This window comes from Centroberyx affinis, unplaced genomic scaffold (assembly GCF_046629955.1).
Source record: "Centroberyx affinis isolate AG114_WGS23_722 - 3 ecotype Tasmania unplaced genomic scaffold, CSIRO-AGI_Caff_v1 ptg000449l_1, whole genome shotgun sequence".
Lineage (NCBI taxonomy): Eukaryota > Metazoa > Chordata > Actinopteri > Beryciformes > Berycidae > Centroberyx > Centroberyx affinis.
This window is the reverse complement of record NW_027279111.1, coordinates 220353-243103: the sequence shown is the minus strand read 5'-3', so window position 1 is coordinate 243103 and position 22751 is coordinate 220353. Positions and strand designations below refer to the sequence as shown.

Sequence of the window (22751 nt, the reverse complement as noted above, 5' to 3'; positions counted from 1 at the left end):
TTCCCATTCCAGCCATTAGGGGCGATCAATCCTAAGACATACATCAGTGAAAGCAGTCCAGTGAAACCCATGAAAGAGTGCAGCACACACACAGGGAGTGCATGATATCCCATAATTCACTATCATTTTATAGGCAAAAGTGATATCATAGACCCCAGATACCACTACTCTAATGATGAAATCTCGGTTTTATCTCTACTGGAATCCAAACAGACGATATACCTACCAGGGTGTGTGTTTGTGTGTGTGTGTGTGTGTGTGTGTGTGTGTGTGTGTGTGTGTGTGTGTGTGTGTGCGTGCGTGCATGCGTGTGTGTGCTGACTCACTGATTTTACTACTCTTTTTAAGGCAGTGGAGGAAGTATTTACTTTACTGGGTTGGCTATGGGTCAGAGGGAGGCGGTCTTCTGAGGTGGTCCGTGATGACGGATAGGCTCTTGAGTCTCGGGAGCTTCGACTCCATGATGTCAGCATCACTCTGCGTCAGATGCGAGTGCATTTTTTCTCTCTGCAGGAAATAGGGCAGAGTTTCCACTTTGCTAATGTACACTTTCTTCATCTTTATTTGAACCAGAGAGATAATTTGGCATAAACATATAGAGTCATATCCACTTGACAAACCTTTGCAAGACAGCATGACTTAAATTATGGGTCCTCAAATCTTTTCAGCTTTGCACTCCAATAAGGAATTTAATTTCTCGCTGTGGGACCTAATGTGAGGACCCATGAGCAATAGGCACACAATTCATTTCTGGGTCCTGACCCATAATTTAAGAAACCAGATTCCTAGCCAACAAGGTTATAACACACAGCCTGTTTCTGGGAAGTTATGGCAGCGGGACACACCTACGGTATATTATTGACTCTTTGAGTGGAATTTCTAAATTCCCTATCGGACTTGTCTAGACTGCTGGCCCTTTGCCCCCAGGTGGGTGCTACACATCGGTGGTGGATGAGTTGAGTCGTCCCCCCCCCCATATGTGAAGCGCTTTGAGTACCTAGAAAAGCGCTATATAAATGTAATCAATCAATCAATTATTTGCCTCAGGAGGAGAAAGGATAACACAAACACAGTATTTCCTATTCTGGACCAGACACACACACACACTCTCACACACACACCATATCTCCTGAGCCAGGCAGGTGTGAGGAAAGATTGCTCACTGAACTGAACATGGCTGTGGAAGTGTTTGAAGCTGAATAACACAACTAGAATAACAGGCTGGAGTCAGAGTGAAATTGTGAAATTTAAAAAAGTCCTGACACCCCCCCTCCCTTTACCCCCCCCCCCCCCCCCCCCCACACACACACACACACACACACACAGGCCTGCTGTATACAAATGTGTGACATCTAGACAGACTAAGAAATCCAGAAATAGATACGCACACAAGAAAACACGCACATATACACTTGCTTCCTCTCTCTCCCCTTCTCTCTCTATCTCTCTCTCTCTCTCACACACACACACACACACACACACACCGTTGCGTGCATTGGTCATGAGTGTCCTCATTGCGGGCTTTGTGGAGTGCCACAGCCCGTCTCTGCTATGCGTATGACTCAACACATCAAAAGGGCGAGAATACAGGCACATACATGACCTTCACGTGAATGTGCAATCAGCAAGCCCTGAAAAACTCCAACACGGAGGTCGTTTCCTCCCTGATGCACAGTGTGAGCCGAGACGAGACGAGGAGAAACTTCAGGAGAGGTGAAACCCGGTGTGTGCGGAGACTCTGAAGCTCAGTCTGTCAGGACCGCAGCTCTGAATGTCGGAGTAAATCTCCAGGGCGCCGGGCCAGACGTTTCCGTGCCAGAGAAAAGGACTCGCACACAAGTATCCTAAGCACATAATTAGTACTCTCATATGATGGGAATATTGCTCTTGGATGATGATTTAATTGGGGAATGTAATGATTTACCGGGTGATGCGTTGGAGCAGGTCTTCAGGCTGGGAGAGACTGTGGGTGGCTGCTCATGGAGGGGAAAGTGGCTCTGTTGTGCTGCTTTGTAAAATCACCCTGCTGTAAAGTGACACATTTAGAGCGGGTTGGAATTATTAGAACTGTCATGCACATGTGGCACATGTCAAATAAAGAGTTTTTGGCTTTGAGAACACATTAATTGTATTCATTATCATGGAACTCGGGACTGAATGAGGCAAGATAGAACTGATTTTGTAAAAAGGCATGAAAACTGTTCATTATAGTGTATACAATACACTGCTTTAAGTGTATTTTTAAGGCTTTGTTTTTGGTTCATTCAGGTTTTTTCTTTATCTCGCTCAAGGTTATTCATTCTCAGTTGTTATGAGAACTTCTCTCAGGGAAGAATAAACCCCTTGAAACTGATACGGTCATATTTAGGTCAGACACCTGAGAGTACCAGCATAGGAATTTCCTCTCATATCTCTTTTGCAGATTCTTCCTTGAAAGCTGCAGTTCAGCACAGTACACCAAAGTACAGTACAGTAAGTAGCTGCTGAGAAAGAATTATGTGTCTTTTATGTTTAAAAGATTTGTCTGAGGTGGTTACAACATCTACACCAACTCTCTTTGTCAAGTCAAAGTTAAAGTTGATCAACCACAACAAAAGGAAAGAGAACATGACAGGACTGTGACTCTGCACCTTTTCCTTGGCTGATGAAATATTTCAGGAGTCTTAGAAATATTACGAAGCGTGTCAAATACTTCAACAGAAAGCACTAGAAGCAAGATCTTTTCTTCCATTTATTCGATTATGTTTCCATTGCACATAAACATTGCGTATGGCATGATTTATCAGTTAAAACAACACATAGATAATGGTCACAGGAGTGTCTATGTACACAACTTGGTCCCCCCAGAATTGACTGCCTTTACACATCTTACTTACACATTTGTAAACATTGTCAACGCTCATTCAAAACTTTAATATATTGACAGAAAAAAATGGAGAAAAGAAAGCAAATTTTACTACAGTGCTTGTCTGTATTCTATATTCAAACCTAAATTAGAAAGTAAAAGAAAACACAGTGAATCATGACAAGGATCATAGAGCTGCAAACAGAGATGTCTTCATAAGATGAGCATTGTTTGTTTCGTCGCACACAGCTTTGAGCTTGAATTCAAGTCTTATAAAACACATAAGAGAATTCTGTTAATCATAAATGACAGAAAAGATGAAAAAAAAATTAAAAATGCAACAAATATTCTGCTAAAAAATATGAACTAAAATAGCCGAGCTGCATAGTTCGGCGGCTGTCGACCGCTGCAGGGAGACTGCAAACCCCGCTGATTTCTGAGTTTCTCACAAACCCATCGGGCTGAAACGCGAGCCTGTAAAGGGTCGGCGGTGTTTCGGTGTAAAATTCCACTGCTGTGTGTGTGCGGGCCTCTGGCCCCCGCAGGTGTAGGTGTAGTGTGTCAGATTCCAAGGCCTCCAGTGCTGCAGGTGTAGGTGTAGTGTGTAAAATTCCACTGAGTGCCGCGGAGAGCCGCCGTTAAGCTGCAAGTGGATGCCGTGATCGCGCCACGCACGCACTCACACCCCACCCAACCCTACCCTCCCTCTAACCTCAGCTCCACTTATATCAGGTTAGGGGGGTGCGGGTGGGGGGGTTGAGGAGTTAGTTGGGTTATGGGAGGAGGAAATGACTTGTCAAAAAAAAAAAACACACACAAGCTGCGCCTGTATCTGAAGGGAAAGCCTGAAATAACACGGTCAGGAAAATAAACACACCTTCAGCCTGATCTTATGCGTGGCAGTAACAGGGAGGGGGGCGGGGGGGTGAAGGGCCGTTTCTATGGCATCAAGTCTTTGTTTTTCAAAATGGTGGCTTTCATGTGAGACACTCCCTACGGGGGAGCAGGGAGTGCACCCTCCCTGTAGGTGGGTAAACATGATTGAGATGTTTGAGGTATCCAGAGGGGGTGCGCTTGGCGTGTTTAGGAGTTGCCATCAAACAAACCCAATGGTTAGGAGCTCCTCTTCCATGTTTTCCTGACAGGATTACATGTTTAGACGAGCCATCCAGTGAAAAAAATAATAATAAAAAAAAAACATGACACTTTGCATGTTCTACAGTCATGCTTGAGATATGGAAAGGAGGTACAGCACAGGTAAGAGTCTCTAGGCTTTCACCGGTAAACTTTAGGGTCCTTTACAAAAAACAACCTTTATCAGGCATTAACCTAAAATCCACAGCTCAACAAACGCTCTTGTTTGAAATAATACAGAAAAAAACCCCAGCATGATCGCATTTTCCAAAAAGAAAATGCTTCACTTTATAAGAGAATCTAGAAGAATTACTAAAGTCCACTTATCCAAAGTCTTCGATTCAGATCAGGCTTCCGGTGATCACTTTTTTTGTTTTGCCCGAGTCTCCCTCTTGAGGAACTTCTTTTTCTGGATATCGTTGAGGGAGAAGGGCATGGAGCAGCGGGAGGGATTCTCCTTCCTGTACACGATGCTCTCCTTGATGGCCTCTTTGATCACCTACAGGACAACGACAGGGTTTCATTCCAAAATGGATTTCCATTGAGGGAAGAAATGCTTTAATCAGTATTCCAAAACTCTATTAATTCTATCAGCAGAAATGTTACATATTGTAAGAAAAGGCCTTATATACTCTTCTGGACCTGTTTTTGTATTCTTGTATTCTCTATTTTTAGCCTTTTTATTTTATTTCGGTTTATTACTCAAAAAAGTACTATCCTATCCTATCCTAGTTTCAAAATGTGCTTCATATTAATGGATTGATTTTTTGGTTCAGAGTAGTGTGGATATCTTGCTTTGGAGCAAAACCCTTGAAGTAGAGAGAGGATGGATGAATGTAAACCCTACCTATATGTGATTAGGGCACTGAACACTTTTGAAAAACCTTGATTGAAATATGATTGGCACATACAGTAGATATAAAGATCAGTATGCACACATTTGTTTGAAGTCTCATACTATGGGGGACATCTAATTTGTGTTGGATAATTTAGCAAACTTTGATGTTGCTGGGATGGTTTTTGTGTGTGTTCATAGCAGTTAACTGACGTGACATTTAGGTTGGAATGTGGTTTTCCATAAATTAGAGCTGCCTGGCTGAGCTCAGTTCCATCCATGTTAGACTAAAGGCTTTGGCTACTACCTGTACACTATATGAAGGTATTTTGGGAAACTTCTATATTGACAAAGTAGGTCTGTCTGAATGAGCTGACCTTTCACTGAAATCAAACACGCTGCATCACATCACAGCAATTTACTCAGCAAGGAAGTGAGTCAGATGCAGTGAGTGAAAGTGAGTCTGACCTCTGTTACACACAGGTCCTTCACAGTGACACAGCTACACCAGACCAGACTTGTACAAACCAGTTGTAGTCGGCCAACTGGGTTTTGATATTGCAAAACAACTGCTATCTGTCATGTGCGTGTAAATATTTAAAATTTCCCCAAAGATAGCATTGAAGTCTCTCTGAAGAAAAGACACGGCTAAATATAGCTTAAGGAAGAATGAATGACTGAATGAAAAGGATTACGTGTGTGTATATGTGTATTAGTTAAGTCCTGCATCACTTTGGTAACCATTTTGATAAACCTGATTCTGATGAAACTGTAAAAAAAATATATGTTGCTATTGTTTGCTGTGGCTTGGTGTCAGAACTCTCATCTAAAGCCATTTTGTGGTGGCAACTTTAGTTGCCACCACAGTTACCTCCCAGTAACTAACTGGTTTAATTCTACTGGGGACACAAACTTGTATCCCTAATTAAACAACCTATTAAACCATCAAGGCAGAACTGACCTCTATGTTGTTGAGTGTGTTAAACTCCATGAGGTCATGGAGCTGGGTGTACGCCTGGTTGGAGTACTGGAAGTTAAAAGTCGAGTACGGTGTCTCGGGGTCGTCAAATATGTCAAAGTCTCCCACCTCCTTCTCCTTCTCTGTCTCTCTGGGGACTCCTGAAAAAAAAAGAAAAACAAGTAAGTTAGAAAACACACATCCACAAAAAGTCATTTGGGTGCAGGGGAGAGACTGATCCACTGGGAAGAACACAGGAAAAAAATGTTTTTAATGTCCCGGCACATACCAGCCGAGTCCTATAAACACACAAAAGTGAGGCAAGAAAGCAAGACTAGGTTTAGAAGAAACAAAGAAAACAAAATCTGTTGAAGTTTTGAGAAGAATTGAGCAGAAATGGCAACTTTATTATATGGAAACCTATTCATATGCAAAAAAAAGTTTATCTCGCAATTTTGATTCGTCATTTACTTTTTAAGGAAAAGCGGTATGCACCATCCGGTATTTGACTGCACTGTATTGAGACGGGGGGAACAGATGAGACAGAGAGAAATAACAGCTCAGAAAAAGCAAGCAGCCAGTGATGAGTCCCCCCCATGATGATGATGATGATGATGATGATGATGATGATGATGATGATGATGATGACAATACCTTCCTTTTTCCACAAGCGGAAGCCCATTTTTGGTAGAATTACTTTAGATATCTTTCTGGCTATGAGGCAGAAAAGCTTATGTAATGGCCATTAACAGGCCGAGGAAGTGTGTGGGCGGATGACCCGCTGTATGAAGAGGCAGTATGGACCCCATGTTCACTGCAGTGGAGACGGGGCTTAGTGTTATCTGGTGTGTCTTTGTATGGGCCGGTGATGTATGGGTTGTTTACACACAGAGCAATCCCATTGGCGTGAGAGATTCCCCCAGGCACCTGGCCAAAGACTGACTCCTGAAGGGACCATAACTCACCCAAGCAGCTCATAAAACACTGAACACACACACACACACTGCGGACATGTCTGCACACGCACACACACACACGCACACACAGACATGCAGGCATGCTTGCACACACAGACACACCATTTCCACCAGAAACCCACACTGACTTTGAGCCGAGGATTTACTGGGGTCACACAGATGAGAGGCCCAACTTTTCACTATACGTAAAACACCGGAACTGACCATAATTGCCCGAATATAGTGGAATTCCACGGTCCAACTTCGAGGAAGAGATGCCTCATATGCCATGATGGTAAAGCGGCATAATTACAATTCTTCAAAGAGCCCTGGAATATTTTCCCAATAACACACAAGAACCTCAACATGTGCACATACTTACCGGGCGCTTTGAATTGCCTGAAGTTGATGTTGACCAGGACAAAGTGGATGATGGTGGGGCAATTCTTTTCCCCTTTTTTTGGTTTGAAGACGTAGCATTCCTTCAGGCCCTCGCGGTCGAAAACTTTGGGGTCGATCTTGGGGAAGGGGAGCTTGTTCATTCGGGCCCACTTCTCTGCCAGCAGAAGCTCCTAGGGAGAAAGTTTTACTTGATTTCGCCTGTCTGCTTGGACCGCACTTCAAAACTCTACAATCCATTCATTGTCATTGTGGCAGAAATATATTCCTAATATTTATGACAGCTTGTAAAATAAACCAGGAAAAGTGCCTTAGCCCGCAGGTGGATTCTGACCTTAAATGGGGGGCTGGAGTCGCTGGGTCGTGCAGAGAAGTCAAAGGAGATGATGAGGTCGACGCCGCGCTGCGGCCGCAGGATGAGGGGGTAGGGAAGGTTATAGGTCAGACCACTGTCCACCACATGGATCTTCTTACTCTTCACATCCAGAGGCTCGTAGATACGGTCAAACTCGTCTGGGTCTGAGAACATTCCAGAAAAATAACACATTTGATATCAGGAACATTATGGGAAATTTCTGTTCAGCCACATTTTATTCATGACCAAGCAACAAGCCCAAATGATTTATGATCTATGTAATTGTTCTTTTCTGACTCTGAATTTTTCAATATCACCACTATTTGCATCTGCATACAATTCTTCAGCAGTGTTGGAATCCAAAGAAATGGCAGTTTTTTTGCTTTTTCTACAGCAGGCAAACTAGGCAGGATTATCAATAATCTGGAGAATCGATCCTGCAATATATATATTATCATTTCCTATCCTGCTTTTCTTTCATTTCACTGCTGTAAATATACAGCAACAATAAAATGTGAGAATCATTTATATTTATGAGTAAAAAGCCCTAAATAACTTTTCTCCGCTTCCCTTACCTGTGACGGCGTCCACCTCGTCCTCCGGTGCAGTGGACTGACACATGAGCTCACTGAAGGGGGAGAAGGGGATGTCGGTGTTCAGGTTCAGGCCCAGCATGAAATTATGCACCTGGTAAAGTTTGAGATGGGGAATGCAGAGGAAAAAAGAGTTTGGTGCAAATCTGAATGTAAGAAAAGGGAAACTAGAATGTAACTATAACACATACAATGCATCGGATATAGCCTTATATACTTTCATTTCATTTCAATGCTTTCATTTCATAATTTCAGAATGTACCTTCCCCGCCCGGCCCTCTCGCGTGTTGAACAAGGCAGACTCACTGAAGAGGGAAGCGATCATTCGCTGACCCCAGCTGGTCTGGGCGTGTCGATGGAACTCATCCTCTGCCTCCTGGTTCTCTGTACCGCCTAGCAACCAAAGTAATTGCAGAAAAATACTGTTCTTAGGCACATTTTGTCTGTAGGACATGCAGTGACAATGGATGGGGAAGTGACTAAGGGAAAGTTTATTTTCTGTAAAACAAATTGGGAAAAATGTAATTCAATTCAATATTTTATTAAGGACACAATTAAAACGTTCAAGCAAACATTAAAAACAAGGCATAGAATAAACATATGACATAACAAAAAGAGACAAGACAGATTAACAGTTGGCATTTGCATATTCAAACGTACTACTTATATCTAAATGTATAAAAATTCTGGTCCTGTCTTGACCACCAAAATGTGTGTAAATTCTTGGACATATACTGAAGTCCTGGACACTGTCCCCTCCTTCCCAACTTTGGCTTCACTGAATTACAGAGACAGAAAAAGGGATTTTTAACCAAGTATACCCAGAGTAGTTCTGATCTCATCTACTCTGCTTTAGGGTGCCTACACTGTTGCCCTTGACTACAATAGCTACGCAAGACAGTGAAAGGCAAATAGTTACTGAGAAAGCATAAGAAAAATGATGTGCCAGTTTTGGAGGGAAAAATACATTTCTATGTTCAATGGCCATTAACTTGACACTTTGCACTTTGGTACACAATTTTGCACTGGCACAATATACTGCGTCACCCCCCCCCCCCACCCCCCCCCACCCCCCCCCCACACACACACACACACACCCCCCGCCCCTTCTCTCTCTCTCTGTCTCTCTCTCTACCATTTCACTCCAATACACCTACAAACAGAAAGCCATTACCACAGTGCCTAACCTCTAATTCATGTTGCATATCACTACTAATGGGAACATCAGCAGCAAAACACCCATTCACCGCCAAACATTTGCAAACCATGATATATGGAGTCTGCAAACCAAGAAGTTGGCAGTGAAAGCATTTCTTCACTGCCTGGCAGTAACCACAGCAGCCGCTGTATATAATATGGCCTTCTCACGGCAATCACCAGAAGCATGATGCAGCAAAATTAAAAGAAACCACATAAAAAAAAAAACTTTCCCTCAAACACTAAAGTGTGTCAAACTGTCATCTCCACTGCACCGTACACAATTGAAGCAAACTGTATAGTAGGATATTGTAAGTCCTTCCTGTGAATCATGCCTGTCTTAGTTGGCCTCACCTATGCGTCGCTCTTCGTCATTGTCCAGACTGTCTTCTCCAACGATGTGCTGAGGCCTGATCTGCTCTGTAAGAAAGAGACAAGACAGCTTCACTCATCAAGACCCTTCTTCAAAAGAAGTTAATTAGCACATTTATACGGTACATCTACATTGTATAAGATACAATGCTGCTATCCAATTATTAGGCAACACCAAATTCACTTTCTATTGTTTATCTCTAGCAAAAGGACTCCCATCAGAAAGACAATACACCTAATAAACTAATACATTCTTTAATTGGGTGGAGACATTCTTAGCACTTACGCACACAACACACTGCATTGTTGCTATAAGAGCGTGTCTGCATATTAAAAGGTCACACCAAACAAAAGCGCTCGAGCAAAATAAACATCTGATGAGCTGTCAGAATAATCACAGGAAGCTGCTATCTCCCGACACGCCCATGGCCAGGTGATTATTTTAGGCAGGTAATTTTAAAGGTCAGGATACCCATTGTATGTGTCAAAGTGTGTGAAAATACATTTGCCACCAGAGAAAGAGACAGGTGTTAAGAGAGGACAGACAACAATGGAAGATCAGGTGATGAACTGTCTGCATGGTGGAGGAGGGTGGGAGGCCTGGGCAAGACGCACAGTTTCAGTACAACACCTCTACATAACAGTGTGTATCATGCACGTGTTTCAAAACCATCATGTTGTTCCATCAATGGATCTATTATACTCAAAGACAATAAGAAATTATCTGGAAGAACATACTTGGATTATGATGTTTAGAGAAAAGTTTCAACAAAAATTGGCCAAAAAAGTATTTCACATGATCATTCAAAATATATTTTGAACAATGGAAATACATTTTCTTCCTGTGCGACATATCCGAATACACAAAATATGTTTTGAATGAATTTAATGTGTATGAGTCCATTTTTGCATTCCAATTTTTGTATATTTTGAAAAATATGTGAAATGCATTTTTATATGGGTCCTTACAATAACTTGGATCTTTTTAACATTTTTCCTGTGGAGCAATAAGTGTTTTTATTTTTGTATTGAAAACTGTCTCTCTCTATCTTCTTGTATTATTCTATTCATTTTAACTATATTTTATTTCATTGATATGTTTTATTGTGTTGAATTTGATTGCATTTTATTATTCTTTCTTTTATTTGTGAAACACTGTGCTGCAATCTTTCATATGAAATGTAGATTGATTGATTGATTGATTGACTGACTGACTGATTGATTGATTGATTGATTGATTGATTGATTGATTGATTGACTGACTGATTGATTGATTGATTGGAAAAACATTATTTGGCAAAACCCACTTCACTTCAAATCAGTAGTCTATTGCAGGATCACTATACATACAGTGCTGTTCCAATCACAAAAATAAATTGTATTTTACTTACTCGTTTGCACTGACACATTAAAACATGTTTCTCTTCTAAATCAGTGCAGCTGAGTACGAAACACAAAGACAGACAGAAACAGAGGAAGATTACCTAACTCCTCCTCCATGGTGCTGCCGCCAGCCGTGTCTCTGACCCCCAGCACTCTGTTGAACAGGATCGAGAAGGCACTCCCCCACACACCTGGAAAACAGACACAAACAAGCACGCATACATGACGCATGTGTGTGTGTGTATGTGTGTATACATGTGCATCTGCGAATATGGTAAGTGTGTGTGCGTCTTTCTCACCCATAAGAAAATGCAGTGGGTTTTCCTCGTATTTCTTAACAGCAGTTCCCATGAAAAACTTGCTTCCAAACAAGTCCGGGGTCATGAAGGTGCCGTACTTGGCCATCCCGATTTCATAGGGACTGAACTCCACCCAGTCTGCAGGTGGAAACCTCAGTGTCAGGGTGTCATTCGAAATCACATCAACAACAAAGTAATTTAAGAGAAAACTAACTGAGTTTCTGAAAAAACACAGTCACCATATATTATTCAGACAGTGTCTATTTTACTGAAGAGTGTGCTCTATGCATGAAAGCTGCTATCAGTGGTAAACAGGGTGCTTGCATTTGTTTGCAAGAGAAACAAAGTATAGATGGAGATTAGTGTCATCAGAATTTGTATTTGACTTGCACGAATTTGAATTTGTCAATCTCATGTTGAACTATTGAATAATAAAGTGGGACACGGCCACTGTTGGCAGCCTTGGAGGAGGCGGCTGCCTTTGAGTCGACTCTCAGGGAACGAAAGTCCCTTGTGCTCAGAGGTGCCTCTCAGGAAGATGAATCTCAATTAAGTAAACTGAATTTGAATTGGGACATAAATAAAGTTAAATATAATAATCACACTGAATTCCAAGACATTGCATTCAATTTCAAAGTGCCTTACAAATTGAATTTCTGAATTCATCCAAACATTTTTTTTAAATCAGTGGATCAATATGAACATGTATTTCACATGTATGCAATTCAGATACAATCTCTGGCACAACTCTCTTTCCATAATAAAGCCTGAGGATACACAGACATTATAACGTCGACAAGACACACAGGTGGACAGACAGAAACACACATACACAAACTCTCAGGCACGGATACGTGCACTAATACATGCACGCGCGCACACACACACACACACACACACACACACACACACACACACATACACACGCACACACACACACACAAACACCCACATACGCACATATGATGAAAATCCTTGGGTTAAACCTCTGTCACCTTTTAGCCCATAATTTCCACTGAATTGCATGCAGGCTACAAGGTTACAACTTGAGTTTAGTTTAGTCTTTTGACAGCAAGGTATTTTCCATTGAACCAGGTCACAAAGAAACTGGAGATTCTAGGTAAGAGGTGAGTCAAGTGAATACACAGGAACAACAATTTGCATACATCTATTTTAGTCACTGGCTGACTCAGCAGTCAAATGTTCCAAATGGGGCATCTTGAGCTGCTGTTTGCAGGTCAGTTTTGCAAATCCAGTTGTGGTGATGAAGGCTACCAACAGGCAAACACCATGTGATTTTAGATTAGGACTTAAGGTGACCTCGCCCTGAGGCATATCACAGCAGCACCTGACATTTCACTCCCTAAAGTACACTGCACATACACAACTTCGACACCCTTTCCAAAAAACAACAAATAACATGCTTGTGGTCAGATGGCTGTTGTGATTGTACTTCTGTGGGCTGCATTATACAGCAATCACGTATACACCGTGCCTCCTACACACTAAGCGAGATATTTTTAGTAAGGCGTATTTCTAAGTAGGGTGTTGTTATTATACAAAGGAAAAACTCATCTGTGATGTCATCACTGCACTGCCTCACTGAATGAGGATATGATGACTTTGTTGATATTGTAACCAGGGTGATTACCTATGAATAAGAGTATATTTTGTTACATGCTATGAGTCTCCCATTCACTGTTAATAGAGCAACTCTGGAAAGTTTCTCCTGATGACATCACAGATCGAGTCTTGGCTGTTTGGCAGACAGCAACTCATATTCACATACATTCACTGATCTGTTTTTTCCATTTTCTATTCAAATATCAACTCCACCGAAAATTACTTAATAGCCGCTGCGCTACGAGGAAGTGCAATATGGGACTAACCCACAGTTTATCATGGCTTTGTGCACTCTATTCTGTTCCTTGACATACAGTAGCAGAGCTGCTATCTAACACCATCACCACTACAGATCAGCCGCTAGAGGACAGCCCATCGCATCGTGATGCATCCTCTCTGCAGTACATGAGTCACACTATAAGGAAATATGTACAGCTTGGTCACTTTGCATGTGGCTAAGCTCATTTGATCACCTCTAGTTACTCATCACATATGCAAAATAGTTCTGTCAAGTGCATGAGTAAACACGCAAGCATGGGCATATATGCACGTATGCTTGCACACAAAGACACACGCACATACATGCAAACACACACACACACACACACACACACACATACATTTACCTGCAAACATGAGCTCAGAGACATCTGGCTTGACGTGCAGACAGGTGAAGAGAGGAAGGGGACACTGAGCCTGGTTCACCTTCTCCTGTATCTCACTCAGCTTGGTGTCCATCCTCTGGTACGGGATAAGTTTATTTATTCACATGTAACATACTCGTACTGCAGATGTTCAACACAACATGTTATCACATGGTTACAAGAAAGTATATTAAAAAACTAAAAATACAAATAAAAGTAGAGAAGATGCGTGTACAAAAACATGAAGAAAGCACAAAAAAATCTTTAAATTAGGTTAGGATGAAAAGTCAGTTGGTCAGTGAGTTTAATATTGGCACATTTTTGAGGCAGGGTAGAATGAAGTAGTTGTTGAGGGTCATGTGGCACAAAAGAGAGGAAATGAAAATCGAACTAGAGAATGACAGACAAGGGGAGGGAGACAGAGGAAGAGGAAAGCCATCAAAATTAAAACAAACAGCAGTTGTCTGGCGGCTCTTACCCCGGGTATAAGAGTCTCTCCGATGAGCATGCCGAAGATATCTGTGAAGGTAACCGGCTGTCCCCCGGCCTTCTTGGTCCACAGGGCCTGGATGTAGTTGCTGATGTGCTGGGGCAGCAACAGCCTCAGCGGGTTACTGCTAACACTCTTCATCAGCTCCTGGTTGATATCCTTAGGGCCTTTAGTAGGAAACTCTGGGTGGGAGTAGAGAGTGGACATGTACCTAGAGAGAGAGAGAGAGGGAGAGAGAGAGAGAGAGAGAGAGAGGGAGAGAGAGAGAGAGAGAGAGAGAGAGAGAGAGAGGTATAAAACCTTCATATTTGTGGTCTTGAAATATTCAGAGAAGTGCTATACAATTCAAAAGCACCGCTACACAAGAAAAAAGGGGTGTGTTGTGGGTTATTATCTAACTGAGCATTTATTGCACAAACATTCTGCTTTTTCCCAGACAAAAAAGGTGTTACAGGTTATGTGGGAGGTACTTCTTAGGTAGTAAATTTCAATAAGCTCATCCACAAACATGAAAGTGGAGGTTGAAGTAAGCCAGGGGATTTAGCTATTCGACCTATGTTAGCTGGATGAGAAAGATCATGCAAGACTAAACATGTAATGAAATATTGAGGAACAAAAATGTTGCATGAAAATGTGCAATGAGTGATGTCGGAAACTGACAGGCTTCATGCCAGCAGGGGCAGGCAAGTCTTCCTGGGTAGGGGTGAGGCAATGCAGAGGGCAGGGAGGAGAAAGGAAACATGAGAGTGAAAAGAGAGAGGAAGACAAATAGAGAGAAAGTAAGATTACAAAGGAGGGGTCAGGCAGAAAGAGGGTGTAAAGTGAGAGGAGGAAGAAGAGGAATGTACAGTACTGAAACTGACCACGTGGATCCAGAGAGGCCAGCGACGTAGGTGGCACAGTCCAGGACGCCCGACTCATACAGGGCCTTCATAACTCCTGAGAAGCCTACCATCGCTCGGAAACCCCCTCCTGAGCCCACTATGGCTATCACTGGCACCTGCAGCAGGCAGGCAGTTAAACACACACACACAAAGAGAGAGGGAGAAAGAGGAGTGAGAGAGAAGCATAATGGAGATTACATGTTGTGTTATAAGCTACTGCTGTAGGACTATAAACAGCTAAGGCTATGACTTTTCTTAAATCATGATATCTCATTCTTTCAGCATGAGCAACTTCCCTCTGCACTGTGCGGCTGCCATGCTGGTTGCCTCACTCCTTTACAACATTTTTCAACTTGTGCTGTCTGATTTTCAGCTATTTCGAAATTTTCACTGAGCCACATCCCTTCCTTTCTGAAGTCTAGCCAAGGAGCAGCCTGTGTTTAGCTTGAGGTCTATTCTGAACACCTTGACAGAGACAGTTCCACGAGGGTCATCCTGAAGAGTGTTGTGGGATGTTCCAGCACAGTCGGAGGCTAAACAGTCTGCCTGCAGCGGCTGGTTACCTCATTGCTCTGAAGCTTCCGGCCCGTGCGGAGGACGTCAGCGGGCCTGGCTGGGAGGTAAAGAGGGTGCGTGGCCAACCCGAAGGGCGTCGGGCCAAAACCACAGCAGTCAGAAAAAACTTTGCTCAGCTCGGAGCAGGAGAGCAGAACTTGGAGACTTGTGCAGCTTACTACAAGGCTCACTTCTCAGTTTCCAATAAAGTTGCCAGGAGTTATAAAAAAGTGTTAAACCCTACGAGCTGAGAACAAAACGTGGGAAGAACTGAATGCGTGATGGTTATAAATCTAACAGGTTTGAAGTTTCGGCTGTTTGCTACATCTCAAAGAATTACACTAAAATTTAATCTTGCATAAAAATACATAAACACTATGGTTAATTTGCAAGAGTGAAATTGAATTGGAATGTTAGAGACGCTACAGTGAGCATGATTATCATTCCCATCCACATTCATACTGTACTGGATGTACTGGATGCATCCATATGTTCCAAAAAAACTGGTATATATGAGCTACGGCATATTGTGATTTAATTATTAAATCATCTCAGGTTTCATGTATCAATTAAAATTAATGAAAACTTGTGCTGTTAATGAACATGACAAATTCTATAATAATATGATTCCTAAATAGATTTAGGAATCAGGCATCTTTCTGTGGGGCCCACAGCTGCCTGGTTTCCATTATACGGCCAAACAAGGTTAGGCTCACATATTATTCATGCCACTCAGTCCCCACTAACAAAATTGCTGTAATTATTTGTAATACATTATCTACTACCAAGAGAGATTATTTGCCAGTATTTTCAGATGAGTATAGTGTGCTTGATCCAGTGTTATAAACAAAACTAAAAGCTCTCCTGTTAAAACTGTGTCAAAACTTCTGGTGCTCTGTTCCCACCTCCTGAGGAGAGCTGGGGAGGAAACGAGGCTTCTCCATGTCCAGCAGCTTCTTGATGCCCAGCGTCACCCTCTCCCTGCGGGTCTGTCTGTACTGCTTCTCCTTCTCACACAGGGCCAGGCTGAACCGCAAGTCCAGGTTGGTACTGCAGATACACACGTTGGCAATAATAATGAATGAAGTATCTCTCTCTCACATTCATTCATTCAGACACACGTACATCAACACATGCACACACAAAGAAAGGAAGTTATAATGCTTTGTACAGCTGACCTAGATGAGTGATCCATCATCACATTTACAATATGCAATTGACTTGAATAAATATTCAAGTGCCACTTCTGCTATGTTCTCATAGTAACTATAAAGTGCTTGTTACATAAAATCATACATTTTTAGCTGCATGTCTTCTCAATCTCATCATCTAGTTACAGTAAATTCATCACGCCTTTCCGTTTCCTGCTGAGAGGGAAGAAATGACCTTTCGGTTGGCGAGACAGTCCTGACTAATGTTACAGCAGGCCTACAGCTCAGATATGATCTGCCTCCAGTCTGGTCTGGTCTGGTCTGAGGCAGACAACCAGAGACAAACACAGTCATGACCTCTCACCCTTTACCCCTCACCTTCCATTACTACCAAGCTTCCAACAATGCCTGGCATGTCCAACTCCTCCCACTAACCACTATGTAGTGATGCAATGGTACTTATGATGTATTTTAACCTCACTTTAGCTTACACCAGCCTCCTATTATTGTTAAGGCCATAAAGGTGTAAAGCAAGATGAGCGTAGTTATGCTGCTTTAAGCTCTCATTTGGGTTTCTGCAGTGCTCCGGGTGAATTCCTGTGTATTGTTGAACCTATGACTGCTTTTGCCGCTATTTAGCTAATATTAGTTTTGTCATTTACATGTGATGGCCTTTGGGTTAATCACAGAGGCCGTGCTGCTTCAGAATATCATTGGGAAACCAAATTAACTTAATGACAGACAAGTGATTTTGAACGGAATACATACCACACCTCCAGGGACATCTCTAAGTGCACTTTGGTTGCCTGTCAAAACAACAAAATATGTGGCGATTGTTGATTGAGGTTGGTAATTCTGTCACCAGGCCAACACACAGGGTTACAAAACAGACAAAGAGAGAATAAGAGGGAGGGAGAGGAAAGGAGATGAAGTAGAGGAGAGGATGGGATGAAAGATGCGTGGAAAGGAAGAGTTGGAGATAATACGGAATAAATGGGGCTAAGATACAGTATGGGTGGAATCTTTATGGTCTTTAATGCAGTTTTCATTTGTTATAAAATTCAAATTGGCGTCTGTGCTAATATTTCCTACTTTAATAGAACAGATGTCTTACTTTGCCGATGAGGAAAGGCACCATCTCTGCCTGGCCTACTTTGAGCTTGGAGATGTCGTACGACGCCGTCCCAAGCGTCTCGTCCATCACATAATTGGCATCCATTAATGTCAACTGATTGTAATAAACATGAGAAGTGTGTAGTTAAATACATAATGGGAGCAGCACATTACTTATTCTGACATGTGTATATGTTCACTTCCATAAACCATCAACAACCAGCAAACATTATGTGACCAATCAAGTGTTATCTTGTCATCAAGGTAAACGGTCCTCCAGTAGGTGATCATCATAATGCAAACAACCACCAGTATAAACAATTATACTTTCAGAAGGTGGGTAAGCTGTGTTTATGCAGGTTTACCCTCCATTACACCCCTGCTAGTCATCCTATACTGGACTTGTCATTAAATGTAGCTCTCACCTCCAGGACGTTCTGCTGGTTGGGGTCCAATATGAAGTGAAAGGTCTCGTTCCATGTGGGGTTGATGTCGTTGTCTATATGCCGGGTCCTCTTTCTGCTCTCTGGGGCCGTGGGGATGAACAGCTCCACATATGGATCTGGGGTGTCCACTGCAGACACAAATTCACAGTAGCATTGTTTCCCTGCAGTGTCACTGGGTGGAGGAAACAGGATCCCTACCAGGGGAACTATGACAGAACTATGACTGTACTGGTTTCAATGGAGAGTGTGATGTCTTTTTTTTTTGCATGTGTGTGTGTGAATGCATTGTGTGTGTGTGTCACTGTACTGCATGTTTTAGCAGAAGTCAGATGGACAGGGGCAACAAATGTACTCACACAGGTCACCCAGTGCTCCCTTGGTGACACTCTCAGCTCGCACGACCGTCACTCTGAATTTGTGAGAAAACTGTTGTTCCACCTGCAAAGCGACATAAACGTTCAGTTCAATTTTGTTTCATTGCCCCACATGGGAAAAATGCACATTAGGCTTATGCATGGACAAATAACACATGCTGTATACAGTCCAACTAGATGACAGACAGATTCACTAGAAAATCTTGTATAAGTCAGTATCGTTTTTGTGGGTGAGACCATGGTAGGGCGACCGACTGTCAAATCCAAAATGAAATTCTCCAGTCCAGGAACTCTAGAGGCCACTTTGTGGTTTGTACTGATGTTTCCTGTGTTGAGCAATATGTAATGCTGATCAAATCTACAACAGAAAATATCGTGTTGATTCGCGGGCATTTTTTACATTAATCCCTAAACAATGTTCCCTTTGTTCTCTGTAGATATTCATCGCTGATTCATTGTGTTGGCAATGAGCAGGGGTTATGTCTTTTTCTGTTGTAGTGTTTTGCTTTCATTTCATCTTAAATTACTGGGCTCCGTTCTGTAAACCTATCTGTGTTTCTCAAGTAATCTTAAGATCTGCTTATGTTCACTGCAGTTTAGAGGTGCGAGAATTCATGAGGGACACAAGCAGCCTTAGACTGTTTTGTTTATAATGGCCTGTTACACATCCCTAGTTATTTAAGTGAAAGAATTCAGTTAACCATAAATGAGTTTAATAAAATATAAGAGTGTACGCAGATATCATAACGCTTATCTCATGCTCATCTTTGCTGCTTTCAAAACCCACACTAAACCTAGCCAGCTTCTGCACTGACTGCAAGACCACAGAGCTGCAATGATAAGCCTAATAAAAAAAAAACTTGATGTTGAAACATGTTTTTTGTAATGTTTGAATGAAATTTTGCTCTGGAGCCTTGAGAGTAACTTCCATATTGGGCAGGATGGAATGAAAGAGATTTATTAGAAATTATTCAACTATTACTACCTAAACAAGCAACTACATATTTCATAAAGACCCTGCATCAGGTCTGATACAGTATGGGATGGTTTTGAGACTAGTAGTAGAATCTCTCCATTCCAATTTCCACTTGGCTAGGTTTTACTGTACGTCCAGGAAAAGGGTCCTATGTCAACACAGCAGTGTACTCACAATGATGTACTGGTATGGGTCTATGGAAGCCATTGTGAGCCGTCAGCAGAGTAATTCTCAGTCTGCAGGAAAGCCTTCGTCCAGATGTGAACTTGAACTCAGGATGATGCTTCAGTGATTAAAGGAACCATTTAGAGACTGGAGGATGACACAAAGCATTTGAACATCAGTGAAACTGACGGAATTCACAGTTAACCACCCATAGCATTCAAAAACTATTGATTGCGTTAAAACTACGATGCTCTAAAAATAAAAACACATCAACCTGGCGACCTGAAAGAGTTACTGGCATCGATATTTGATGTGCGTCTTTTCACACAGTTTCCATTGGTTGCTTTTGGCAGGGCAACTGTAGGTAAAACAAGAAAGTACGCCTGTTCTCCATTTTAAACTACAGCTACTATCATAGACTCAATGACCAGGCTTCTTAATCTCTTGAAACCCAAGTAGAACACTGACTTATTGTCAAAGCAAAAGCTACTGTAGAAATACTGTATATATATATATATATATATATATATATAAATATATATATACAGTATGTATATCTATGAGGCCCTTTGGCATCTTGCAGTGTGTGACAGAGGCAAGGGGAAGTTTGCACAGCCACCGACTCACGATAAGACTGCGCCCATGGCATGTGTCACACAGTATCAGTGTGTTTGTGGGTGCGCATATGTTGCAGAGAGAGAGAGAGAGCAGTAATGAGTTGTCTCCTAGATTCCTCACTAGCTGACCAATCTAATTTAACAAAGATGTTTTAATGTGCATATAATATACTGCACAGTATGCGGTCTGGGTGTGTAAGTGCAACAAAGGTAGTGAGATAGTCATTTTCAGCAGTATCATGCTTATTGTTTACAGTGGTTGAATGGGCATGTATGTGATAAGAAATTTGCATGGACTCTCTGCCTCTGTGTGTGTGTGTGTGTGTGTGTGTATGTGTGTGTGTGTGTGTGTGTGCGCGTGTGCGTGCTTAGTGGAGATAGCATCTCAAGGTCAGCAAGGCTTTTCTCAGCTGTTCACCAAAGCGTGTCATAACTGAGGGGACTGGGAGCACGTAGAGCGTCTGTGTGTTCACAGTATTGGTCACGTACTTTGCATCAGTGGTCCAAGTTTCTAATGTGCCAATTCAGCGTCTCTCTCTCTCTCTGTCTCTCTCTCTCTCTGTCTGTCTCTCTCTCTCTCTCTGTCAACGTGTGCCCTTGATTTGCAGCACACAATATAATAAAAGTGCATGGAGCCTGCTTAGTCCTCTGTGTGAGCCAACATACAAACCAGATCACTATCTTCCCAGTGCTGTCTTGCAATTGTCATGTCACTGCAGAGGTGCACAAAACAGATATACTGCATATTGGTAAAGTGCCTACATCATAAGACAAATAATAACATCCAAAGACCCTAACGTAAAATAGCAATAGTAGGTCTAACCATATAATAAGGTGGTAAAACAGTAAAACTTGAAGTCCCAACAGGATTATTATAGGAATATTATAGCCAAGTGATACCATAGGACATGAAACCATGAAGTATATATAATAAGGTCGAAAGTAAAATAAACTCACTATTGAGCACCACAAACACTGTAACTCCCTGTACAATAGTGATTTTTCGTTAGGGCGAAGTGTAAACTTTATACCTGAACATCGCAATACCACTGTACAGTGAATTGTGGGCTTCATACAAAACTCGTTATTACCTTGCAACAAGTTATGCCTGCTCCGTATTGGCTGGACTGAATCAGGTCAGATGTGACAGGGCATGTATGGTATGAGTGCGAGATTGGAAGTCGACACTATTTTTAATTAAGCCAACGCGTATCTAATCATAGCCTATATGTTAAAATCATAGCCTATATGTTAATATATAATATGATGTAGCCTACAATAAGTATGTACCATGATATAAAATACATCTTTATCAAAGCTTTTATTCTCTTAGTATGTAGGCTACTGAAAGTTCCTGTTGCATCTGTTCACACTGACCTGTCCTGTAATCGCTCATTAGTCGTATGGAATGTAGACTACTTTAAACCACTTGATATTCTATAATTGTTAATAATAATAATACGCCACGAGCTTCCTCTTACTTTGAATTGCTTAAAGCAGTTCAAGAAGACGCTGATTAAAGCGCTACTAGCTGGAGTTACGCACCGATCGTCTCCAAGTTCCTCTCCAAGCCTATCAGCCATAAGCAGAACAATTTTCGGATAGGCCTACTTTTAAATGAAAGGAAACGCCAACATACCTTGACAGGAGAGTGCTATCAACTCACAAATCCTGAAAAATGTGTCATGGTGTGCAGAAATATGGTTCCACTGTAGGCTTAGAGATGGAGGAGGTGCTACAGGCTCTCGAAAGACGCACACACACCCCGGCCGTCACGCAGATCGCAGATTGCGGTATAGGCTACAAGTTCAGGGAATAGGAAGTCAGAACTTATCTAATAAATGCAAACTCCAAGAAAACCGGAAGAATGGCTATTAATATCGGTACCAAAATACTTCAGAGACGCGAACGAGCGGCGAAAAGCTCCGAGTTAAAGTTGAAAGTCAGTTTGGCCGACGGGGCGAACCTCCCGCGGACTGCTTCCCACCTCTCCAAACGCGCTCCAGTGCGCAACGTTTCCACACGAGGGCGCATAAAGACTGGACTATACGGAGAGTATGAGCATTAATCGATACATCTTTGGCAATATTGAACATGACACAGGGGTGACGCTGGGGCAACTAGTAGTCAGAGGTTCCTTTTGGTGAAAATGGTTTGAGGGTGATGGAGGACACTCATCCAACTATTCCATAATCCCCTAAACTTTCTCCAACACAGCAATAATAAATGAATTTCACACACCCTAAATAGTTTTGTCATCTGTACTGTAAAATTTAAAGGAGAGTGGGCAATCTCTTCACCCGTATTTATTTACAGGGAGGAAACAGAGAGAAAGTTGTGGCGAGGCCAGCAGGGACACATGGCTCTAAAGGTGGTGAACTAAACCA

The 22751-nt window shown here is 42.1% G+C and overlaps 1 protein-coding gene across 2 annotated transcripts; it reads right to left on the bottom strand.

Annotated features, from left to right (window-relative positions):
* Positions 1–2730: 2730 nt before the first annotated feature.
* Positions 2731–22334, bottom strand: pla2g4ab (phospholipase A2, group IVAb (cytosolic, calcium-dependent)). Of its 2 annotated transcripts, XM_071517034.1 has the most exons (19): positions 22004–22334; positions 19757–19894; positions 18589–18670; positions 18212–18360; positions 17788–17901; positions 17442–17479; positions 16428–16572; positions 14947–15083; positions 14072–14294; positions 13576–13690; positions 11327–11464; positions 11129–11218; positions 9627–9692; positions 8338–8468; positions 8058–8169; positions 7462–7646; positions 7111–7300; positions 5776–5933; positions 2731–4478 (listed from the first exon to the last, which is right to left on the bottom strand). In XM_071517034.1, exons 2-19 carry the CDS (start codon positions 19787–19789, stop codon positions 4341–4343), a joined length of 2244 nt encoding a protein of 747 aa, XP_071373135.1. In that variant the 5' UTR covers positions 19790–19894; positions 22004–22334; the 3' UTR covers positions 2731–4340. The 2 variants fall into 2 exon arrangements, with proteins under 2 accessions (XP_071373135.1, XP_071373136.1); XM_071517035.1 differs by lacking the exons at positions 19757–19894; positions 22004–22334 and having other exon boundaries at positions 18591–18659.
* Positions 22335–22751: the final 417 nt, after the last annotated feature.